This window comes from Nicotiana tomentosiformis, chromosome 4 (assembly GCF_000390325.3).
Source record: "Nicotiana tomentosiformis chromosome 4, ASM39032v3, whole genome shotgun sequence".
In the NCBI taxonomy this organism is placed as follows: domain Eukaryota; kingdom Viridiplantae; phylum Streptophyta; class Magnoliopsida; order Solanales; family Solanaceae; genus Nicotiana; species Nicotiana tomentosiformis.
The window spans coordinates 76,577,939-76,603,586 of NC_090815.1; the positions used below are offsets into that span (position 1 = coordinate 76,577,939).

Genomic DNA, 25,648 nt, shown 5'->3' on the forward strand with positions numbered 1-25,648 from the left:
CAAAAAGCCTGAACTACGCCCATATCATGATTACGCAAAAAACTTAATGGGGTGGGTCAGTGACATGACTTTTCAACATGTGCCAAGGAAAGAAAACAACAAGGCTGATGCTTTAGCTGCCTTAGCTTCATCGTTAACCCTGCCTGATCAAGCGCAAGTTACTGTCTGCCAAAAATAGGTAGTACCGCCGCCAAACGAGGTTGAAGGTGAAGGAAATAAACTCAAGCATCTTGTCGCTATTTCTGAAGCTGAGAAAGAAGAATGTCGATAACCTATTATCAACTACTTAAGCTATGGGATACTTCCAAAAAATCCGAGGAGAAGGACTTAAATCCGCCGTCGTGCACCTCGCTTCCTTTACTACAAAGATACTCTATACAAAAGGTCATTTGAGGGAGTACTTTTGCGATGCTTTGGGGAAGAAGAAGCACTCCAAGCTTTGCAAGATGCACATTCTGGGGTATGTGGGTCACACCAGTCTGGACCAAAGCTCCACTTCCATATAAAAAGGATGGTATATTATTGGCCAACGATGGTAAAAGATTGCTTGGACTACACTCGAAGATGCAAGGCTTGTCAATTCCATGCGAATTTATTACATCAACCTCCTGAAGTGGTGCACCCGACTGTTGTATCCTTGCCGTTTGACGCTTGGGGATTGGAGGTTGTTGGACCACTGCCAAAATCCTCTGGTGGGCACCTATACATCTTGGCTGCAACTTACTACTTCTCAAAATGGGCTGAAGTTGTTGCTCTTAAGGAAGTAAAGAAGGAAAATGTGGCAAGTTTCATCTGAGTAAATATTATCTGTTGCTTTGGCATTCCTCGTTACATAATAATGGATAATGGCAAGCCGTTCGACAATAGGTTGATGAACAATATTTGTGAACTCTTTGGCTTCAAGCAATGTAACTCTTCTATGTACAATGTTGTCGCCAGTGGTCTAGCCGAGGCATTCAACAAGACTCTATGCAACTTATTAAAAAAGTTATCTCCAAATCCAAACGAGATTGGCATGACTGTATGGAAGAAGCTCTGTGGGCATATAGGACAACTCACCGCACGCCAACACAAGCGACCCCTTATGCACTCGTTTATGGAGTCGAAGTCGTCTTACCACGAGCTCAAATACCTTCATTACGATTAGCTATCCAAGAAAGGATCACTGATGAAGAAAATGCTCGACTTCGATTAGTAGAGTTGGAGGCTCTTGATGAGAAAAGGTTGGAAGCTCAACAGAGTCTTGAATGTTATCAAGCTCGATTGTCTCGTGCCTTCAATAAAAGAGTTCTCTCGAGATCCTTTCAAGTAGGAGATCAAGTCCTTGCCGTAGGAAGACCCATAATTACATCCCATAAACCTGTAGGGAAGTTCACTTCAAAATGGGATGGGCCATATGTCGTACAAGAAGCTTACTCAAGTGGGGCTTACAAGTTGATTGATGCATATGGCATGAGAATCGGCCTATCAATGGCAAGTTTTTGAAGAAGTATTATCCTTGAAGTTGCAACGCTCATTGATGCATGAGCTTAAACTGCACGTTCCTACACTCCTGGCCCGCATGAGTCTAAACTGTGTACGACCCACCAAAAAAAAAGAGTCCGCTAGGTTGAAAACCTCGAAAGAGGCGGCCTAGGCAAAAGTAAGGACATAAAAAAATAAAAAAATAAAAAAATAAAAAAAATAAAAAAAATCACCCGTTCTGAACTACGGTATGACTTGATCTTCTTCACCGAGGTACGTAGGCAACTTAGAGTTTCATTCTGAGTTTAGTCGTATGAGTTCAAAATATACATAGTGCCCCAATCTTTGTTCGAATGAAGTACGATGGAATGTAATCCATTTAATCAGCACTTGAAAATCGAGCTGAGATACCATTCTTCTATTAAACTTTGGATCCCATTTGACAAAAAGGGGCAAGCTTCTATGGTAAATTTGTGTCTTCAATGAACTAATTATAGTCTTTTAGGAGGCTACAAAGTATTTGCATTAAAGTATGGGGATTCGCTATGTATTTATGTTAGCATAACTTTCAAATTTGTTGGACTTCATATTCGCTCACTGCCAAAAATAAGGGGGGGGGGGGGAGAGAAGAGAGGCGTCAAAAAGGAACACAAATATAAGAAGAAAGATTCCTTGGCAGAATGTTTCAAATTCAGTGAGACTTGAATCCAAGATGTTTGGTGAGAATGGAGATCTTGAATTTTTATTGATAGCAAGAAAAACGTCTCGTGATTTCGAGGCTTCCATACCAAATCATATAAGTTTTGGCGAAGTCGCGCCAATTCGAAACTGGCGGTATATCAAAATCTGATGTTGACTTTGAAATATTAGCTGAAGCTATCCTTAAGGTATTAAATCCTACATTTTGATGATGTTTTATATCTTGAAGTCTAGTTTTCATAAAATCAAACGGTTCATGATTTAGACGTGCCTACATCAAGATATAAAAGCTCCGGTGAAGTCGCGCAAATCTGAAACTATCAACGTGTCGGAATCTAAAGTTAGATTCAAAATAATATCTGGGACTATTCTCAAATTGTTTGATTCCGAATTTCGGATATGTCCTAGATATCAAAGTCTATTTTCCATAAAACTAAGCGGTTTATGATTTTGACATTTTTACACCAAGATATAAATATTTTGGTGAAGTCACGCAAATCTGAAACTATCAACGTGTAGAATCTAAAGTTAGATTCAAAATAATATCTGGGACGATTCGCAAATTGTTTGATTTCGAATCTTGGATATGTCCTAGATCTCGAAGTATATTTTTCATAAAATTAAGCGGTTCATGATTTTGACATTTTCACACCAAGATATAAATTGTTTGGTGAAATTGTGCAAATCTAAAACTATCAACGTATCGGAATCTAAAGTTAGGTTCAAAATAATATCTGGGATGATTCTCAAAATGTTTGATTCCGAATCTTAGATATGTCCTAGATCTCGAAGTCTATTTTCCATAAAATCAAGCGGTTCATAATTTCAAGGTTCATACACTAAGATATGAATTATTTTAGTGAGACTGCGCAAATCTGAAATTGCCAGCGTGGTGCAAAAGTTGGTTTAAAATATTGTCCGGGACAATTTTGAAGGTGTTTTTTTTAAAGGTTTTCGTTGCAAACTTTTAAAGGTGTTCGTTTCGAACTTTTAAAGGCATCCGAATTTTTAAGGTTTTTGTTATGAACTTTTAAAGGTGTTCGTCTCAAACTTTTAAAGTTATTCGGATTTTTAAGGTTTTTGTTCCGAACTTTTAAAAGACGTATGCTGCGAACTTTTAAGAGTGTTCGTGGCGAGCTTTAGAGGGTCCTCGCTGCTGATTTTTAAAGATTTCTACCACGAGCTTTTAAGGGTCTTCATCACGAATTTTTAAAGGTCTTCATCGCGTGTTTTTAAAGGTCTTCTACACGAACTCCAAAGGGTCCTCACTGTGAACGTTTAAAAATCCTGACCACGAGTTTTTAAGGATCTTTGCGCCAACTTTTATGGATCTTCACTACGAATTTTAAAGGTCTTCACTGCAAACTTTTAAAGGTCTTCATCGTGAACTTTTAGAGATCTCGACCATGAGTCGCCACAAATTTTAAAGGTCTTTATCGCAAACTTTTATGGATTTTCGCAGTAAATTTCAAAGGTTTTCATCGTGAATTTTTAAAGGTTTTCGCCTTGAACTTATAAAGGACTTTATAGTTTTACGCAGTTACTTCTAAAAAGAAAAAAGAGACAATAGAGTAAAATAAAGAAAAAAGCACAAGAAAAGAAGAAGAAATTACTTTCGCGGCAATGCTTCCAAGTCGTTAAAAGTAGATCCAACCAATTTGCAAACGGTGAAATTTGTATTGAAATTGGTACTAACGGAATGAAAGATGTATTGTATTTATAGATAACAAAGGTGGCTGTCAAATAGAGATTTCTCGATGTGGGACGTTGCGGCAATTGGTCTTTGAAAAGGACTTGGACTGTTGAGGTGGTGACAGTTACTCTAATTAGAGTTGGCGTGGGATGGAATCCTTGTAAGACAATAAGATGTCAATTGGAGTTCTTACCAATTTGTTGCCAACGTGTAAGCCAATCCAAATGCAATCCAAACTCAATTTCCATTTGACAATCCAAATGCAAATTCAATTGAATTTACGTGGCTTCCTTTATCCAAACATATAGGACTAGTGCAAGCTTTAAGTAGTTGAAGCTTAGAATCTGTTAGCAGTGTATTAATTTACGGATACTTCAAGTCTAGCCTACGAAATTAACAAAGTTAATGTCTTGACAAATTTTGAAGTAGGGGGCATTTATAAGCATTTAAATTTTATCGAATTTAAATCGATAAAATAATTTGGTCTATATTTTAAATTCAAGATATATTGGTCCAAACAAATATTATGGGCTAATATAATTGAATTAATTGTATAAGTCCAATATATATGGATTAAATAAATAAGTCTTAATCCATTGGGTTAGTCCATTTAGTTGGGCTACAAATGATAAGCCAACTTCATTAGACCTAATATGCCATCTTCCTGGAGGCCCAGTTTGGTGCCACGTGTCAAATGACGTGGCACGCCAAATCAAATGGAAAAGCCAATAGGATCATGCTACGTGTCAAAATGACAAGGCATGCCAAATCACATTAAAAGGCCAATGAAATCGTGTCACGTGTGCAAGTGACATGTTCTACCCAATCAAATGCGGCCTTGTCACACTTCAATTTGATTGGTCGGAAAGAGTTTGTTCTTATCATAACTCTTCCCTCCCACAACTATAAATAGGGGTCTTTATAACTCAGAAATGACCAGAAGATATAACAAGAAGCAAGAGGGAGCTCGTGGATCAAACGCTGCAGATTTCTCTAAAAGCTACAAGCATTCAAGTGTTCTAAGGATTAAAAGATCAAGGCGAAGATTCAAGAACAAGTTGCAAGCCCTTGGATTAAAAATACATCAAGATCAAGATTAGGCCTCAAGCACTTGGATTAAAATAAATTAAAATTCAAGACTAAGCTCAAAGACTCTTTTATTTACTATTGAAAAGAAGAATCAGAGGATTCATAGAGATTGTAACACTCAATTATTTGAAATAAAATACTACGATTGTTGTAATATTTTTTAGTCTGGATTATTTTCCTGACGCAAATTTATTGTTTACATATGTTTTACTGTTTATTTCTTTCAGGGGCGGGTAAAGTAGCTAAAGCAGTTGCTTTAGGCCCCATAATTGTTGGGCCCCAAATTTCTTAGTAATAGTTAAAATTCGTATATGTTAATATTTTGTAATAGAGACATTATTTAAAAAAATAAAGTATAAGTTTTCTTGAAAAAAAGATTTGATTCTTTTTCAAATGCCTATATATTGCATACAGAATAATGTTAACAATTTTTGTAACATTTACTTTAGTGGAAAAAAATATTTTAAAATTAAAATTAATAAATTCTTATCTAAGATCAACAATGTATCAAAAAAGACTAAAAAATTAGATATATTACCAAGATTGGAAAAGAATTATTTGAAGAAGTTGTTATAATTAATTTGTTTTAATAACTTTACGTCTCAAAAAGCTAGGACATTGACTTTAAATAAGATTATATATTGTTGGATTTTTTTAAAGAAGGAAGAATTAACCTAAATATCTGACAGATGTATAATCCATATATAATCTGTAAAAACGCATATAATCATTGTATAATCTATGTATATGTAAAATCCTAAAAAATTTTAAAGTGTTTAAAGGCCATTAAGAAGATCGATGTATGTTATTGTCGATACTCAATTTTTGCTCATAATTCTCTACTCAGCCTTTGTGGGTTATCAATATTTTGTAATATTTTAAAATATTTTAAATACTATATTCGTGACGACCTGATAGGTCATTTTGAGTATTAGCCCTTATTTTCGTATTTCGAGACCTCCATTAGCTCCGTTTGATATTTTTTTATTTGCGTGCGTGGTCCGTGTCATTTTTTCAAAAGGTTTTACGTAAAATTTTGAAGAAAATATGATTTTTGGCTTAAAAATATTACTTGAGTTGGCCACGGTTAACATTTTATATAAATGACCCCGGATCGGTATTTTGACGATTCCGATAGGTCCGTATTATTATTTTAAACTTGGGCGTATGTCCAATATTAAAATCGGAGATCCCTAGATTGATTTGACTCATTTTGGTGAAAGCTAGTAATTTGAAAGTTTGGAAATTTTTTAAGTTTGACTGTAAGTTGACTTCATGGTTATCGGGTTCGGATTTTGATATTGGGACTTGGAATAGGTCCGTTTTACTATTTGAAACTTGTCTACAAATTTTGGTGCAATTTGGAGTTGGTTAGATATGAATCGGACACTTAGTTGTGATTCTAGTCATTCTTGAGTTTCTCTTTCATTTTGATGTTTGATTTGTAGTTTTAGATGTTATTTTGGTAATTGTAATGTGCGAGCGAGTTCGTATGATGTTATTGCACTTGTGTGCATGTTTGGTTTGGAGCCTAAGGGACTCGGGTGAGTTTCGGATGAGTATGGATGGTTTGAAGTCTCCTGGTGTCTTTCCAGTTCTGGTGTTCAGTTGCAGATCTCGCATTTGCAAGGTCTGGCTCGCTTTTGTGGACAAAAGTTTGCATTTGCGAGCATTTGGTCGCATTCGCGACGCCTGGCAAAAACATCTTCGCATTTGCGTAGAATTTGGCCACATTTGCGTATGTTGGGTTTTCGCATTTGCGATCATTTTGTCGCATTTGCGACATCTGGGCTTCTAATACACATTTCGCATTAGCGACCTATGCTTCGTATTTGCGATGCTCGTAATTGCGACATCTGCAGCTAGGTAAAAGAAGAAAAAATCGGTATTTAGCTCATTTTACACCATTTCTCAACCTTAAACACTCTAGAGGGGATTTTTCAAGCGACTTTTCTTTCCAAAATTATTGGTAAGCAACTCTAATCCACTTTCTTTCAATTCCCCATTACTTTTCATGAGATTTCAACATCAAATCTAGAATTGTCATTGTAGAAATTAAGGATTTGTGTAGAAATTGGGGATTTTATAAATTTGAGATTTAGACCTCAAATTGAGGTCGAATTTCGAAACAAATCACATAGCTGGGCTCGAGGGTGAATGGGTAATCGGGTTTTGGTCCGAAACTCAGGTTTTTGACGAAGGTTCCTGGCGTAGACTTTTGTTGACTTTTTCAAAAATGATCAAAATTGAACCTTTTTCATTAAGTAGTTTCTAAAGCTTATTATGAAGCGTTGATCGATAATTCCCTAGATTTGGTTGGTTTGGAGGCTTGTTCAAAAGGCAAGGCCGGTTGATTGATTGCTTTGTTCACGGAGTGAGGTAACTATTATGTCTAACCTTGACTTGAGGGAATTAGGACTTGTTGAATTAATTGTTATGTGAATTGTGTGGGGAAACGGCGTATATGCGAGGTGACGAGTGTATATAAGCCATTATGGGATTTAAGATGTGGGATTTGGATATTTATTTCCATGTTTTCTATTGTTCCATGATATTTCTTGTTATATGCTATAATTGTTACATGTTTTTACTTGACTTTCATGCTATATTTGTTACTTGTCATTTGACTGCTACTTTACCTTAATTTGTTCATTCCTCACATGATTTCTGTTTATTTATTACCTGTTTCTACCTATTTAACTTTATATTTAAATTTCCACATATTTTACATGTTTTTATTGTTCATATATTATTTGATGCACTCTAAAATGTTGTTTCTCAGATTATTCTATGGTTCGCTACTGTCTTGTATGTTCACCTTCTTGAAGTTGATGTTTTGTAAATATTATTATTAAATTGTTTATGTTGATGAATTAAAAACTTATTTGGGGAGCGGGTTGCATGCCGCAACGGAATTGAATGGTATTGAAATGAAAAGAAGGAATAAGGACAGATTATGATATGATCAGATGATGATATGGTGGGATCGGGTTGCGCGCCACAATAGATTAAATATGTTGTAATTATTTGTGATTGTTGAGTTATCCTCAGTGTTATGATATGAGACTTGAGACTTTGTTATTATGGGCTCTCTGGTATATGACATTCGGGTTCGTTTATATGAGTTATTGCTTTATTTTTATCCCTGTTTTTCTGTTGTTATTATCTCGTATAGGTGAGTGAATTGCCATAGCCTCGTCACCACTTCGTCGAGGTTAGGCTCGGTACTTACATGGTACATGGGGTCAGTTGTACTCATACTACACTTCCGCACTTCTTGTGTAGATACCAGAGTTGATCCCAGTGGTGCGTAGCGAGACTACTCGGATTCAGCTACTTTTGAAGTCTTGAGGTATAGCTGCTTGGTGTCCGCAGCCCTGAAGTCCCCTTACATTCTATCATTACTGTTTATTTAGCTTCAAAATAGTAGTATTTTGTTTAGACGTTATCTGTAACACTGTAGATGCTCATGTATTCATGACTCTAGATTCCGGGATATGTTTAGATTACTTTATTCAGTATTATATCACTCTATTTCAAACTATTTCGGTTATTATTGTTAATATTTTGATCTGAATTGTTAAAACTGGTTAAGTAATTTAACTAACATTGGCATGCCTAGAAAGTTAAAGGTTAGGCGCCATCACGGTCCCGAGGGTGGGATTCCGGATCGTGACAAGTTGGTATTAGAGCACTAGGTTGCCTTGGTCTCATGAGTCATGAGCAATCTTGGTAGAGTCTGGAGGATCGGTACAGAGACTTCTGTACTTATCTTCTAGAGGCTATAACTCTTTAGGAAAATTTCACTTCTTCTTTCTCTATTATGCGACTTATTCTATTACTGAAGTTTGAACCATTCTACTCTTGTTCTCTCACAGATGGCGAGAATATGCACAACACCTACAGCAGGGCAGGAGCCAGTGCCCCCTGTTGTAGCCACTACTAAGGGTAGGGACCGGGGCCAAGGTAGGGGCCGAGGTAGCGGTAGAGCTCAGCCTAGAGCACACGTAACTGCACCCATTGCAGAGCCGCAGACCGAGAATGAGGAGGAGATCCCAGTTCGGACCGCACCAGTAGGACCCGCTCAGGCCCCCGAGGGATTCATTGTGTCACGCCCCGAACCTAGGAGCGAGACAAGCACCCGGTGCCTCACCTAACCTGGCGTACCAAATTGCGACTAAGGGACTCTGAACATATAATGTCATACTTTGGCCATGGGGCCACCTTGCAAGACAATTTGCAAAGCAAAATATAAAACTGAATGGAAACTAGCGCTAACTAAACATCAATATAAAGCTAGGCCGACAAGGCCGTCATAGCTACTACAGCTGACAAACCATCAAATATACATACCAGGCCTACAAACCCAACATACTGCACTAACCAACAGGATATGTCTACAAGCCTCTACTGATAGATGTACTATGATCGGAACAGGGCCCCGACCTACCCATAACATATATACAGATATACATAAGATGTACACAAAAACTCTAGACCTGGCAACTCCGAAAGACGTGGAGCTTACCGATCAGGCTGAACTCTGGAAACACCTACTGAGGAGGTATACCCGTCTTTCTATCTGAACCTGCATGCATGAAATGCAGCGTCCCCGGAAAAGGGACGTCAGTACAAAATAATGTACCGAGTATATAAGGCGATAACATAACTGAAAGTTGAAACTGAACTGATAATATAATAACTGAAAGTAATTGGGAGTCAAAGATGATCTGGAGATATACTTACCTGTTGATACTGACTCAACTCCTTCAATATAGTAAGTAAAATAATTATCCGGCCTTATAAGGCTCGGTATATATAACTGCTCTGCCGTAGTAGGCTCGCTCATAGGCGCTCGACCATACTAGGCTATGTATCTCGACCATGCTGGGCTCTCTCATAGGCGCTCGGCCACAGTAGGCTCGGTATATAACTTTCCATCTGATCAGAGGTTGCCCAATAGGGGCCTGCCCATCGATTATAGCTCGATGGTAATGAAAATACTGTAGTACTGTATATATAGGCTTGTTGCTCTCTTGACTGGAAGAAGACAATACTAAAATTGAATATAGAGTCTCGATAAGGAATAATATTGTAACTTATGAGACTAGAATAGTGTGAATAAATTCATGAATATGAACTTCTCTTTTTGTCTCATTACTAACACATGTAGCTACGAGATCATGCCAAAATGAAGGAAGGCTTAGCCTTAACATACCTTATCACAATCTTTCCAATCACCAAGTTGAACTCACCTCTTTGCACCTTAATCTACAAGAATGATAATAATACTATCGTTAAGTTACGAAAGGTACAACTATCGCACAACGAACGACAAACCTATTTTGTATTAAAACGGGCAGCATCTCCCCTATAATCCTTACTTCCTCCAAATTCAAGATAACACCAACAATACAAGAACAGAACAATAACAGCATATATACATCATTTTCCAGCCCTATATACACCATCAAATACTACAAAACAGCCCAACACACCCCAATCTCTTCGTACACAAAATGACCACCGTAGTAGTGTCAAACGACCCGAAAATGTTATGACGAACGACCAGCCAACCACCCTACATTTATATGGTGTTTATAAACCCCCTTCCTCGTCCAAAACTCCACAAAATAGTAGTAAAACACGCAGCCCAACAGCAACACAAAACAGTCCACAAAACAGTCCGCTACAAGTGAATAACTCGAACTCACGGCTTCCGATCACCATCCCATGAGTTCTTACAAGTATAGAACGACTTACCATGAATTTATAGAAGAAAAACTGGATGAAAGAGAGCAGTAAACTCACCTTATTTGTTGGATAACTCAGCTCCTATCTTGGTTCTTCAAACTCTAGGTTTTACCTCCAATTAGAACTTGAAAGGGAGAGAAAATCAATTAGGGTTTGTGGGAAATTTTTGGGAGGATTCTTTGCAGAGCTTATGTATGGTTATTATGCTCTATTTTAAGTCTAATATATGAAGAAAATAGGCCCTTAAAAGGCCTCTTTGGACGACCCGAAATGGCCTATTTTTGGGCTTTCATTTAAGCAAGTAGGTGACACACCTACTTGTCACCTAGCAGCTTGCGCAGTATCGCAAAAATGCCCATATCTCATTACTCCAATGTCATATTGACAAACGGTTTAAAGCATTGTAAAATAGACTCATAGATATTTAATTTGATGGGTGGAACACCCCATAACTCTAAGTATATTGGGAGAAAATCGCAGTTACATTTGACCCAAAGTTTCAGTAAAACTTATGAATGTAACTTGTGATGACTTTCATCGACTTTTGTTCCACAACTCTCTTGACTTCAAAACATAACACACGGATGTCATACGACTAATATAAATCATAACATAATCTCCTTATCATGTTAAGCACCCTAGTCTCACCCCAAAGGTATATGTTATAACATTCCCAACTTGTCGACTTTCGACGAAACATTATTTTCTTCAATTGCTTTAGCTTCTGAACTGTCCAACCCTCTTTGTACTTGTTGTTCATGATCTTCAATATTTGTAACCTCAGAGGTAACATGATTAACTTACTTTATATACTTTTAAATATTATCTCATTTTTGGTCCTACATTAGTTTGCTTACGACGCATTTTTACGTACGAAAATATAGGGTGTAACATCACTCCCCCCTTGGGAACATTCGTCCTCGAATGTTTACTCTTAGAGACTTTGGAAAATTTTGCCAAAGTATCCTTCGTACACTAGGTTAAAACCAACCTGCACGTAGCCAGAAACATACTATGCATGCCACATATGGCCAATCTTTATAAATAGCAGCAATTTGCCTCACCGACCGTAAATCATAAATATTGAAAGTGAAAAATAAAAGCTTACCTGATGACCTGCTAGCCTACATAGAGCTATGTTGTAGCGTCCCATCTCGAACCATATCTTCAGTTTGAAATAGGTGGGGGTATTTAGACTTCATTTCTTCCTCCGATTCCCACGTCATCTCTTCTACATTCTTGCTCCTCCATAAAACCTTTACGGAAGCTACCTCCTTATTTCGTAGATTGCGGATTTGTCGGTCTAGGATGGCAACTGGAATTTCCTCGTATGACAAGTCCTCTGTAATCTGTACATCATCCGTGGGCACCACTCGGGTAGGATCGCCAATGCACTTCCGTAGCATAGATACGTGAAAAATCGGATGGACAGACTCCAATTCTGAGGGCAACTCTAACTCATAAGCTACTTGGCCCACTCTCCGAATGATCCTATAAGGCCCAATATACCGTGGGCTAAGCTTGCCTTTCTTGCCAAACCTCATCACGCCCTTCATAGGTGATACCTTTAAGAATACCCAGTCATTAATCCTGAACTCTAAGTCTCGTCGCCGCATGTCAGAATATGACTTCTGACGACTCTGAGCTGTCAACAGTCGCTCCCGGATGAGCTTTACTTTCTCTATGGCCTGTTGAATCAGGTCTGGCCCATATAACCCAGATTCCCCAACATCAAACCACCCTATAGGAGATCTGCACTTACGCCCATACAAAGCCTCGTACGGAGCCATCTGAATACTGGAGTAGTAACTGTTATTATATGTAAACTCGACAAGAGGTAGATGTTCATCCCAACTTCTTTTAAAATCCAACACACATACTCGTAACATATCCTCGAGCGTCAGAATTATGCGCTCGGCTTGTCCATCAGTCTGTGGATGAAAAGCTGTGCTGAGGTTCACCTGAGTCCCTAGACCTCTCTGAAATGACCTCCAAAAATGTGCTGTAAACTGAGCCCCACGGTCAGATATAATAGAAACTGGTACTCCATGTAGCCGCACTATCTCCTTAATATATAACTTGGCATAATCTTCTGCTGTATATGTAGATCTGACCGGTAGGAAGTGAGCTGATTTCGTGAGCCTATCGACTATCACCCATATGGAATCGAACTTACGATTAGAACGAGGTAAACCCGTGATAAAGTCCATGTTTATCGCCTCCCATTTCCATGTCGGGATCTCTATAGTCTGCATTAGCCCTCCAGGCTTCTGGTGCTCTATCTTCACTTGCTGGCAACTAGTACATTGGGCGACAAACTCAGCAATGTTCTTCTTCATATCATTCCACCAGTACACATCCTTAATGTCATGATACATCTTCGTCGACCCAGGATGGATGGAATACCATGAATAATGTGCCTCTGACATAATCCTATCTCGTAGCCCTGCTACATCTGGAACACACAAGCGACCCCTATATCTGAGAACCCCATCTCCCTTTAGCTCTAACAGTGGCTTCTTCTACTGCGGAACTCGCTCTCTCAGCTCGACCAACTCTGGGTCCTCGTACTGCCTTTCCTTGACTTCCGCTATGAGGGATGATTTTGTAGTGTTTTGGAGTACAACTCCACCATCCTCAGAATCTACTAACCGAACCCCCAACGAAGACAATTGATGAATCTCTCTAGCTAATTGTCTTTTCTTGGGCTCTACATGTGCTAAGCTACCCATAGATCGGCGACTTAAGGCATCTGCTACAACATTAGCTTTCCCTGGATGGTAGAGAATGTTAACATCGTAATCTTTCAATAACTCAAGCCATCGCCTCTGTCGCAAATTCAACTCTTTCTGCTTGAAGATATATTGTAGGCTTTTATGATCAGTAAATACATCAACATGAACACCATATAAATAATGCCGCCATATCTTAAGTGCATGGACAACCGCAGCTAACTCGAGGTCGTGGGTCGGATAATTCCTCTCGTGCTTCCTCAACTGCCTTGAAGCATACGCAATTACCTTCCCATGTTGCATCAGGACACATCCTAACCCGACACCTGATGCATCACAATACACGGCATAACCCTCTAGACCCTCTGGAAGTGTTAGAACTGGAGCTGAGGTCAACCTGTTCTTAAGCTCTTGGAAACTCCGCTCACAAGCCTCTGTCCATTGAAACTTAGTTTCTTTCTGTGTCAACTTCGTCAATGGTGCCGAAAGGGAAGAAAAACCCTCTACGAACCTCCGATAGTATCCTGCTAAGCCTAGAAAGCTACGAACCTCTGTCGGAGTGGTAGGTCTAGGCCAAGATTTCACAGCCTCAATCTTCTGAGTGTCCACCTTTATCCCTTCATCTGATACAATATGCCCCAAGAATGCTACAGACTTCAACCAGAACTCACATTTAGAAAACTTAGCATACAACTTACAATCACGGAGGGTTTGGAGTACCGCTCGCAGGTGGTCCGCATGCTCATCCTCTGAACGGGAATAAACCAGAATATCATCAATAAATACTATCACGAACAGATCTAAAAATGGTCGGAATAGGCTATTCATCAAGTCCATAAATACAGCGGGTGCATTAGTCAACCCGAAGGACATGACAAGGAACTCGAAGTGGCCATATCGGGTCCTGAAGGCTGTCTTCGGAATATCTTTTTCCCGAACTCTGACTTGGTGGTACCCCGACCTCAAATCTATCTTTGAAAAGCATCTAGCCCCCTGCAACTGATCAAACAAGTCATCGATCCTTGGAAGTGGATACTTATTCTTAATAGTTACCTTGTTCAGCTGCCTATAATCGATACACATCCTCAGCGAGCCGTCTTTCTTCCGCACAAATAGTACTGGTGCACCCCAAGGTGAGGTACTGGGCCTGATGTAACCTTTCTCCAACAAATCTTTTAACTGCTCCTTCAACTCCTTCAATTCGCCAGGTGCCATTCTATACGGAGGGACGGATATTGGTTGAGTTCCTGGAAGCAAATCGATGCTAAAATCAATCTCTCGCTCTGGAGGAATACCTGGAAGCTCATCTGGAAACACATCTGCATACTCTTTGACTACGGGAATAGACTGAAGTGTAGGTATCTCAGCATCTGCATCTCTAACTCGCACAATATGATAAATGCACCCTTTTGCGATCATTTTCCTCGCCTTCAGATAGGAAATAAACCTACCTCTGGGTGTTGGTGTATTACCTACCCATTCAAGGACTGGCTCACCCGGAAAATGAAATCTGGCTGCCTTTGCTCGGCAATCAACTGTGGCATAGCAAGCTGCCAACCAGTCCATGCCCATGATAGCATCAAAATCCATCATCTCTAGCTCAACTAGGTCAGCTGAGGTCTGACGACTACAAATTGTCACCGTACAACCTCGGTAAACCCGTCTAGCAATAATCGATTCTCCGACCGGTGTAGATACCGCAAAAGGATCACTTAGTATTTCAGACACTATACCAAACTTCCTCGCAACAAATGGGGTAATATACGATAAAGTAGATCCTGGGTCTATCAAAGCATAAGCATCGTGAGAGCAAATGGTTAATATACCTGTCACAACGTCTGGTGAAGACTCCTGGTCCTGTCGACCCGCTAAAGCATAGATACGGTTCTGATTACCACTTGAACTGGAACCTCTACCTCTGCCTCGACCTCTACCAGCCGAAGACTGAGACTCGCGCCTTGAAGGATGCACGGACATAGATGATCCTGTTGCTGAACTCGCTGGTTGTGCCATTCCCCCAGAATCTCTATTTGGGCAATCTCGCATCATATGCCTCGGACGCCCACATGTATAACAAGCATCAGAACCTGCTCGGCATTGACCCAAGTGTCCTCTACCACAGATGTCACACCGCGGAGGAAATGACCATGTCTGTGCAGATCCTCGCTGTCGCTGCAAACCCGATGCCCGTGAGCTCTCACCTGGTCCTGACTGAGTATAGAGGTCATACCTGTAACCCTGTAACCGAGGTGGTGGAGGCCTAGGTGGCCGTCCGAAGTACTGGGTCCTATAACTACCCTGAGATTGCTCCTGAGACCTAGGAAATCTCATCCTCTTATGTTGCCCTTGCTCAGCCCTCTCTGTACCCTGCTGCCGACGCCTACCCCTTTCTATATTCTGGGCGAATGCCTGAATCCGAGAGATATCCATACTATCCTGCAATGCAGCGGTGGCACATGCCTCGGTTAACTCTGGGGCTAACCCTGCTATAAACCTGTGAATCCTGTCCCGCATAGTAGCAACTATGGATGGTGCATATCTGGCCAATGAGTCAAAACGGAGACTATACTCTCGAACACTCATATTACCCTGCTTGAGGGCTAGAAACTGATCGACTCGAGCCTGTCGGATCTCCCGTGGTAAGTACTGGTCAAGGAAGGCATCTGAAAAATTCTCCCAAATAGCTGGAGGTGCATCACGTCCCCTGGACCTCTCCCATCCCTCATACCAAAGGATGGCTATATCTCGGAGTCGAAAAGCTGCTAGCTCAACTGCCTCTTTCTCCGTGGCATGCATAACACGAAAGATCCTGTGAAGCTGATCTATGAAATCTTGCGGGTCCTCCCTCTGATCTGTCCCCGTGAACTCTGGGGGACTCAAAGCAATAAACTCTCGGACCCTTGAACTCCCAGACCCCTCAGAAGTTCCTGCACTAGCTGATGCCCTAGCCTGTTGCTGGGTAGCTACCAACTGTGTCAACAAATGCACCGCACTCCTCAAGTCCTGATCTGATGGAAGTGGAGGGGGAACTGGATGTGCGGTTTCCCTAGGAATCTCCGTAGTTGGTGGAGGAGCCGGTAATGGCTGAGTAGGGGTCTCGCCTTGAGCCTCAGACTGGGCCCCATCTACTGGGGGTACCCTGCTGGTCCCCTCACCTGCTGCTGTATCTCTCCTCTGGCTAGCCGTAGTCTTCCTAGTCACCGTCATCTGTGCATGCAAACACCAACACATAAGTTTAATTCAAATTTCCTATAACTCAGTTCTATAGCACGATTTAGATTTCAAAGAAGGGTAACTAACTCCTAAATGCCCTGTAGTGCCCTGCTTATATAATGTGGTGCACAACACATCTATAAACAAGACTCTACTAGACACAGCTTGTAGACTCCCTAGGATAGAACTGCTCTGATACCAAGTTTGTCACGCCCCGAACCTAGGAGCGAGACAAGCACCCGGTGCCTCACCTAACCTGGCGTACCAAATTGCGACTAAGGGACTCTGAACATATAATGTCATACTTTGGCCATGGGGCCACCTTGCAAGACAATTTGCAAAGCAAAATATAAAACTGAATGGAAACTAGCGCTAACTAAACATCAATATAAAGCTAGGCCGACAAGGCCGTCATAGCTACTACAGCTGACAAACCATCAAATATACATACCAGGCCTACAAACCCAACATACTGCACTAACCAACAGGATATGTCTACAAGCCTCTACTGATAGATGTACTATGATCGGAACAGGGCCCCGACCTACCCATAACATATATACAGATATACATAAGATGTACACAAAAACTCTAGACCTGGCAACTCCGAAAGACGTGGAGCTTACCGATCAGGCTGAACTCTGGAAACACCTACTGAGGAGGTATACCCGTCTTTCTATCTGAACCTGCATGCATGAAATGCAGCGTCCCCGGAAAAGGGACGTCAGTACAAAATAATGTACCGAGTATATAAGGCTATAACATAACTAAAAGTTGAAACTGAACTGATAATATAATAACTGAAAGTAATTGGGAGTCAAAGATGATCTGGAGATATACTTACCTGTTGATACCGACTCAACTCCTTCAATATAGTAAGTAAAATAATTATCCGGCCTTATAAGGCTCGGTATATATAACTGCTCTGCCGTAGTAGGCTCGCTCATAGGCGCTCGGCCATACTAGGCTATGTATCTCAACCATGCTGGGCTCGCTCATAGGCGCTCGGCCACAGTAGGCTCGGTATATAACTTTCCATCTGATCAGAGGTTGCCCAATAGGGGCCTGCCCATCGATTATAGCTCGATGGTAATGAAAATACTGTAATACTGTATATATAGGCTTGCTGCTCTCTTGACTGGAAGAAGACAATACTAAAATTGAATATAGAGTCTCGATAAGGAATAATATTGTAACTTATGAGACTAGAATAGTGTGAATAAATTCATGAATATGAACTTCTCTTTTTGTCTCATTACTAACACATGTAGCTACGAGATCATGCCAAAATGAAGGAAGGCTTAGCCTTAACATACCTTATCACAATCTTTCCAATCACCAAGTTGAACTCACCTCTTTGCACCTTAATCTACAAGAATGATAATAATACTATCGTTAAGTTACGAAAGGTACAACTATCGCACAACGAACGACAAACCTATTTTGTATTAAAACGGGCAGCATCTCCCCTATAATCCTTACTTCCTCCAAATTCAAGATAACACCAACAATACAAGAACAGAACAATAACAACATATATACATCATTTTCCAGCCCTATATACACCATCAAATACTACAAAACAGCCCAACACACCCCAATCTCTTCGTACACAAAACGACCACCGTAGTAGTGTCAAACGACCCGAAAATGTTATGACGAACGACCAGCCAACCACCCTAAATTTATATGGTGTTTATAAACCCCCTTCCTCCTCCAAAACTCCACAAAATAGTAGTAAAACACGCAGCCCAACAGCAACACAAAACAGTCCACAAAACAGTCCGCTACAAGTGAATAACTCGAACTCACGGCTTCCGATCACCGTCCCATGAGTTCTTACAAGTATAGAACGACTTACCATGAATTTATAGAAGAAAAACTGGATGAAAGAGAGCAGTAAACTCACCTTATTTGTTGGATAACTCAGCTCCTATCTTGGTTCTTCAAACTCTAGGTTTTACCTCCAATTAGAACTTGAAAGGGAGAGAAAATCAATTAGGGTTTGTGGAAAATTTTTGGGAGGATTCTTTGCAGAGCTTATGTCTGGTTATTATGCTCTATTTTAAGTCTAATATATGAAGAAAATAGGCCCTTAAAAGGCCTCTTTGGACGACCCGAAATGGCCCATTTTTGGGCTTTCATTTAAGCAAGTAGGTGACACACCTACTTGTCACCTAGCAGCTTGCGCAGTATCGCAAAAATGCACATATCTCTCTACTCCGATGTCGTATTGACAAATGGTTTAATGCGTTGGAAAATAGACTCATAGATCTTTAATTTGATGGGTGGAACACCCCATAACTCTAAGTATATTGGGAGAAAATTGCAGTTACATTTGACCCAAAGTTTCAGTAAAACTTATGAATGTAACTTGTGATGACTTTCATCGACTTTTGTTCCACAACTCTCTTGACTTCAAAACATAACACACGGATGTCATACGACTAATATAAATCATAACATAATCTCCTTATCATGTTAAGCACCCTAGTCTCACCCCAAAGGTATATGTTATAACATTCCCAACTTGTCGACTTTCGACGAAACATTATTTTCTTCAATTGCTTTAGCTTCTGAACTGTCCAACCCTCTTTGTACTTGTTGTTCATGATCTTCAATATTTGTAACCTCAGAGGTAACATGATTAACTTACTTTATATACTTTTAAATATTATCTCATTTTTTTGTCCTACATTAGTTTGCTTACGACGCATTTTTACATACGAAAATATAGGGTGTAACATCACTCCCCCCTTGGGAACATTCGTCCTCGAATGTTTACTCTTGGAGACTTTGGAAACTTTTTCCAGAGTATCCTTCGTACACTAGGTTAAAACCAACCTGCACGTAGCCAGAAACATACTATGCATGCCACACATGGCCAATCTTTATAAATAGCAGCAATTTGCCTCTGACAGCTTGTTATTACTACACAGCCCGGGGAGAGGCCCACGATATCTTCTAAGGGAATGATGAGGTTGGATAAGTTCACCAAGCTCTTCCCTATTCACTTTGGTGGTACACCTTCTGAGGATCCCCAGGACTATTTGGACTGTTTCCACAAGGTGTTGCGCAAGGTATGGATCGACTGTTACCTTATCATGCTATTTTAGACTATCACTCTAAGACAGTGACCTTAGCCAGGCCGGGGTTGCCCCGATTAGAGTGGAGGGGGACTCCTGGCCATTTTACCAGTAGGGTTATTTCCTATGTGAAGGCTTAGCGTATGGTCGAGAAGGGGTATCTAGCATATTTGTCCTATATCCGCGATCTTAGTGCGGAGGTTCCTTCCATGAATTCAGTACCGGTTGTGCGTGAGTTTCTAAAGGTGTTTCTGTATATTTGCCGGGGATGCCACCCGACAGAGATATCGACTTCTCTATTGACTTGTCTCCGGGCACTAAGCCTATTTTTATTAACCGTATGGCCCCAGCTGAGTTGAAAGAACTGAAGGAACGGAAGGAGAAGTTTCAAGATTTGCTTGATAAGGGATTCATTAGACCTAGTGTCTCGCCCTGGGGTTCACCAGTATTGTTCGTGAAGAAGAAGGACGGTTCAATGAGAATGTGCATAGATTATTGACAGTTGAATAAGGTCACTATCAAGAACAAGTATCCATTGCCGAAGATTGATGCCTTGTTTGATCAACTTCACGGTGCCAAAGTATTTTCGAAGATTGATCTAAGATCTAGCTACCATCAGTTGAAGATTAGGGTATTGGATGTCCCCAAGACAGCTTTTCGGACTCGATATGGTCATTAAGAGTTCCTAGTGATGTAATTTGGTTTGACCAATTCCCCAACAACATTCATGGATATGATGAGCCGGGTATTCAAGCCCTATATGAATTTTTTTGTGATCGTCTTCATTGATGATATTTTGGTCTAATCCCGCAGCCGAGAGGAGCACGAATAGCATCTTCGGATCATACTTCAGACTCTGAGAGATAGTCAATTATATGCCAAGTTTTCAAAGTGTGAGTTTTGGTTGGATTCGGTTGCCTTTTTGGGAAATGTTTTATCATCAGATGGTATTAAAGTAGATCCTAAGAAGATTGAGTCAGTTAAGAACTAGCTTAGACCTACTTCAGCTATAGAGATTCGGAGCTTCTTGGGTTTGGCGAGTTATTATCGCCGGTAAGGGTTTTCATCTATCTCAGCCCTATTGACCAAGTTGACCCAGAAGGGTGCTCTTTTCAGATGGTCCGATGAGTGTGAGTTGAGATTTCAGAAGCTCAAGACTGCTTTGACCACAACTACAGTTCTAGTTTTTCCATCAGCATCCGGTTCATATGCAACTTATTATGATGCTTGACGGATTGGTATTAGATGTGTCTAGATACAGGAGGTCTTTGCGTCAACTAAATCCCCATGAGAAGAAATATCACATTCATGATTTAGAGTTGGCAGCCATTATGCACGCATTTAAGATTTTGAGGTATTATCTCTACGTCATGTCATGTTAGGTATTCACATATAATCGGAGTCTACAACACTTATTTAAGCAAAATGATCTAAACTTGAGGCAGAGGAGGTGATCAGAGCTGTTAAAAGACTATGATATCACCATTTTGTACCATCCCGGGAAGGCCAATGTGGTGGCCGATGCCTTGACCAAAAAGGTTGAGAGTATAGGTAGCCTTGCATATATTCTAGTTGGTGAGAGACCGCTAGCATTGGATGTTCAGGCTTTGGCTAATCAACTCGTGAGGTTAGATGTTTCGGAGCCTAGTCGTGTTCTTGCTTGCGTGATTTTTCGGTCTTCTTTGTATGAGCGCATCATAGAGCGTCAGTATGACGACCCCCATTTGCTTGTCCTTAAGGACACGGTGCAGCACGCTGATGACAAAGAGGTTTCTATTGCAAATGATGGGGTGTTGCAGATGTAGGGTCGGATTTGTGTGCCCAATGTGGATGGGCTGCGTGAGTTAATTCTTGAGGAAGCCTACACTTCGTGGTATTCCATTCATCCGGGTGCCGCCAAGATGTATCAGGATTTGAGGCAGGATTATTGGTGGAGAAGAATGAAGAAAGATATAGTAGAGTATGTGTCTCCGTGTTTGAATTTTCAGCAGTTGAAGTACGAGCATCAGAGGCTGGGTGGTTTGCTTCAGAGGCTTGAGATTTCAGAGTGGAAGTGGGAGCGTATTACCATAGATTTTGTTTTTGGGCTCCCATGGACTTTGAGGAAATTTGAGACAGTATGGGTTATTATGGATAGATTGACTAAGTCTGCATATTTCATACCGGTTTTGACTACCTATTCTACAAAGCAGCTGGCTCAAATCTATATCCGTGAGATTGTTCATCTCCATGGTGTGCCGGTATCTATTATCTCCGACCGAGGCACACTGTTCATATTGTATTTCTGGAGAGCTGTGCATTGTGAGTTAGGCACACGAGTTGAGTTGAGTACACCATTTCACCCCCAGACGGACGGGCAGTCCAAGCGTACCATTCATATCTTAGAGGATATGCTACGTGCGTGTGTTATGGATCTCAGGGGTTCATGGGATCAGTTCTTACTGCTTGCAGAGTTTGCCTACAACAATATCAACCAAACGAGTATTTAGATGGCTCTTTATGAGGCCTTATATGGGAGGCGGTGTCGTTCTCCAGTTGGTTGGTTTGAGCCGGGAGAGGATAGGTTTGTTGGGTACTGATTTGGTTCGGGATGCCTTGGAGAAAGTCAAGTTGATTCAGGATCGGCTTTGTACATCCCAGTCTAGGCAGAAGAGTTACGTTGATCGGAGGGCTCATGATGTAGCATTCATGGTGGGAGAGAGGGTTTTGTTGTAGGTTTCACCCATGAAGGGTGTGATGTGGTTAGGGAAGAAGGGGAAGTTGAGCCCTAGGTATATTGGTCCTTTTGAGATCTTTGAGAAAGTTAGTGAGGTGGCCTACAGACTTGCATTGCCACCAGCTTATCGGCAGTTCACTCGGTGTTCTATGTTTCCATGCCCTGGAAGTATAACGGTGATCATCCCATGTATTAGCTTTCAGCTCAGTCCAATTGGCCAAGGATTTGACTTATGAGGAGGAGCCGGTGGCTATTCTAGCCTAGCAGGTTCGGAAGTTGAGGTCTAAGAGTTATCCTTCTGTTAGAGTGCATCAGAGAGGTCAGTCGATCGAGGCAACTATGTGGGAGTCCGAGTTCGATATGCAGAGTAGATACCCACATCTTTTCACCAGTCCAGGTACTTTTTAATGTCCGTTTGAGGACGAATATTTCTTTTAAAGGTGGAGAATGTGACGACCCGATAGGTCGTTTTGAGTACTCGCCCTTATTTCCGTGTTTTGCGACCTCCATTAGCTCTTTTTGATATTTTTTGTTATGCGTGCAAAGTTCGTGTCACTTTTTGAAAAGGTTTTAAGTAAATATTTGAAGAAAATATGATTTTTGGCTTAAAAAATAACTTGAGTTGACCACGGTTAATATTCTATGTAAACGATCGCGTATCAGTATTTTTACAATTTTAGTAGGTCCGTATTGTGATTTTGGACTTGGGTGTATTCCCGAAATTGAAATCGGAGGTCTCTAGGTTGATTTGACTCATTTTGCCGAAAGCTAGTTATTTGAAAGTTTGGAAATATTCTAGGTTTGACCGTAAGTTGACTTCATGGCTATCGAATTCAAATTTTGATACTGGGACTTGGTATAGGTCCGTTTTACTATTTGAAACTTGTCTGCAAAATTTGGTGCAATTCGGAGTTGGTTTGATATGAATCAAACGCTTAATTGTGATTCTAGTCGTTCTTGAGTTTCCCTTTGAAATTTCATTCATTTTGATGTTCGATTTGTAGTTTTAGATGTTATTTTGGTAATTTTAATGTGCGAGCGATTTTATATGATGTTATTGCACTTGTGTGCATGTTTGGTTTGGAGCTCGAGGGGCTCAGGTGAGTTTCAGATGCGTTTCAGATGAGTTTGGATGGTTTGAAGTCTATTGGTGTCTTTCCAGTTATGGTGTTCAGTTGCAGATCTCGCATTTGCTAGGTCTGCCTCGCATTTGCGAGCCTCGCTTTTGCAGACAAAAGTTCGCATTTGCGAGAAGGGCCTAAGATTGGGTCACCTCACATTTGCCAGGAAATAGTTCGCATTTGCGAACTGGCTAGGGCCACTTTTGCGAGCATTTGGTCGCATTTGCGATGCCTGGCAGAAATGGAACGTCTTCGTATTTGCGAAGAGTCTGGTCGCATTTGCGAAGGTTGGGTTTTCGCATTTGCAATCATTTTATCGCATTTGCGACATCTGGGCTTGTGATGCACAGTTCGCATTTGCAACCTGTGCTTTGCATTTGCGATGCTCGCAATTGCGACATCTGCAGCTGGGTAAAAGAGGAAAAAATCGGGACTTAGCTCATTTTACACCATTTATCAACCCTAAACACTCTAGAGACGATGTTTCAAGAGACGTTTCTTTCCAAAATTATTGGTAAGCAACTCTAATCCACTTTCTTTCAATTCCCCATTTTTGTTCATGAGATTTCAACATCAAATCTAAGATTTCTATGTTAGAAATTAGGGATTTGAGTAGATAAATGGGATTTTGTAAATTTGAGATTTAGACCTCAAATTGAGGTCGAATTTAGAAACAAATCACATAACCGGGCTCGAGGGTGAATGGGTAATCGGATTTTTGTCTGAGTCTCGGGTTTTGACCAAGCGAGCCCGGGGTTATCTTTTGTTGACTTTTTCAAAAATGATCAAAATTGAACCTTTTTAATTTATAGGTAGTTTCTAAAGCTTATTTTGAACCGTTGATCGATAATTTGCTAGATTTGGTTGGTTTGGAGGCTTATTCAAAAGGCAAGGCCGTTGTTGATTGATTGCTTTGTTTGCGGAGTGAGGTAAGTGTTGTGTTGAACCTTGACTTAAAGAAATTAGGACTTGTTGAATTAATTGTTATGTGATTTGTGTGGAGAAGCAACGTATATGCGAGGTGATGAGTGTATATACGCTGTCATGGGATTTAGCATGTGAGATTTGAATATTTATTTCCATATTTTCGATTATTCCATGATATTTCTTGTTATATGGTGTAATTGTTACATGTTTTTACTTGACTTTCATACTATATTTGTTACTTGTCATTTGACTGCTACTTTACCTTAATTTATTCATTCCTCACATGATTTCTGTTTATTTGTTTCCTGTTTCTACTTGCTTAACTTTATATTTAAATTGCCACATATTTTACATGTTTTTATTGTTCATATATTATTTGATGCACTCTAAAATGTTGTTTCTCATATTATTCTATGGTTCTCTACTGTCTTGTATGTTCACCTTCTTGAAGTTGATGTTTTGTAAATATTATTATTGAATTATTTATGTTGATGACTTGAAAACTTATTTTGGGAGTGGGTTGCACGCCGCAACGGAATTGAATGGTATTGAAATAAAAAGAAGGAATAAGGACGTATTATGATATGATCAGATGATGATATGGTGGGATCGGGTTACGTGCCGCAATAGATTGAATATGTTATAATTATTTGTGATTGTTGAGTTATCCTCAGTGTTGTAATATGAGACTTGAGACTTTGTTATTTTGGGATCTCTGGTATATGACCTTCGGGTTCGTTTATATGAGTTATTGCTTTATTTCTATCCCTATTTTTTTGTTGTTATTATCTCATACAGGTTATTTGTGAGTGAGTTGCCATAGCCTCGTTACTACTTCGTTGAGGTTAGGCTCGGTACTTACATGGTACATGGGGTCGATTGTACTCATACTATACTTCTGCACTTCTTGTGCACATACCAGAGTTGATCCCAATGGCGCATAGCGAGACTGCTCGGATTCAGCTACTTTTGGAGACTTGAGGTATAGTTGCATGGTGTCCGCAGTCCTAAAGTCCCCTTACATTCTATCATTACTGTTTATTTAGCTTCAAAACAGTTGTATTTTTTTCAAACTTTATCTGTAGCACTCTAGATACTCATGTATTCGTGACTCTAGATTCTGGGATATGTTTAGATTACGTTATTTAGTATTA

General features: G+C 40.3%; 1 protein-coding gene across 1 annotated transcript; it reads left to right on the plus strand.

Moving 5' to 3' along the window:
• Positions 1–532: 532 nt before the first annotated feature.
• Positions 533–4,956, plus strand: LOC138909975 (uncharacterized). Its single transcript, XM_070201192.1, has 3 exons — positions 533–781; positions 940–1,223; positions 4,770–4,956. The coding sequence occupies exons 1-3, from the start codon at positions 533–535 to the stop codon at positions 4,954–4,956; spliced, it is 720 nt and encodes a 239-aa protein (XP_070057293.1).
• The last annotated feature ends 20,692 nt before the right edge of the window (positions 4,957–25,648 follow it).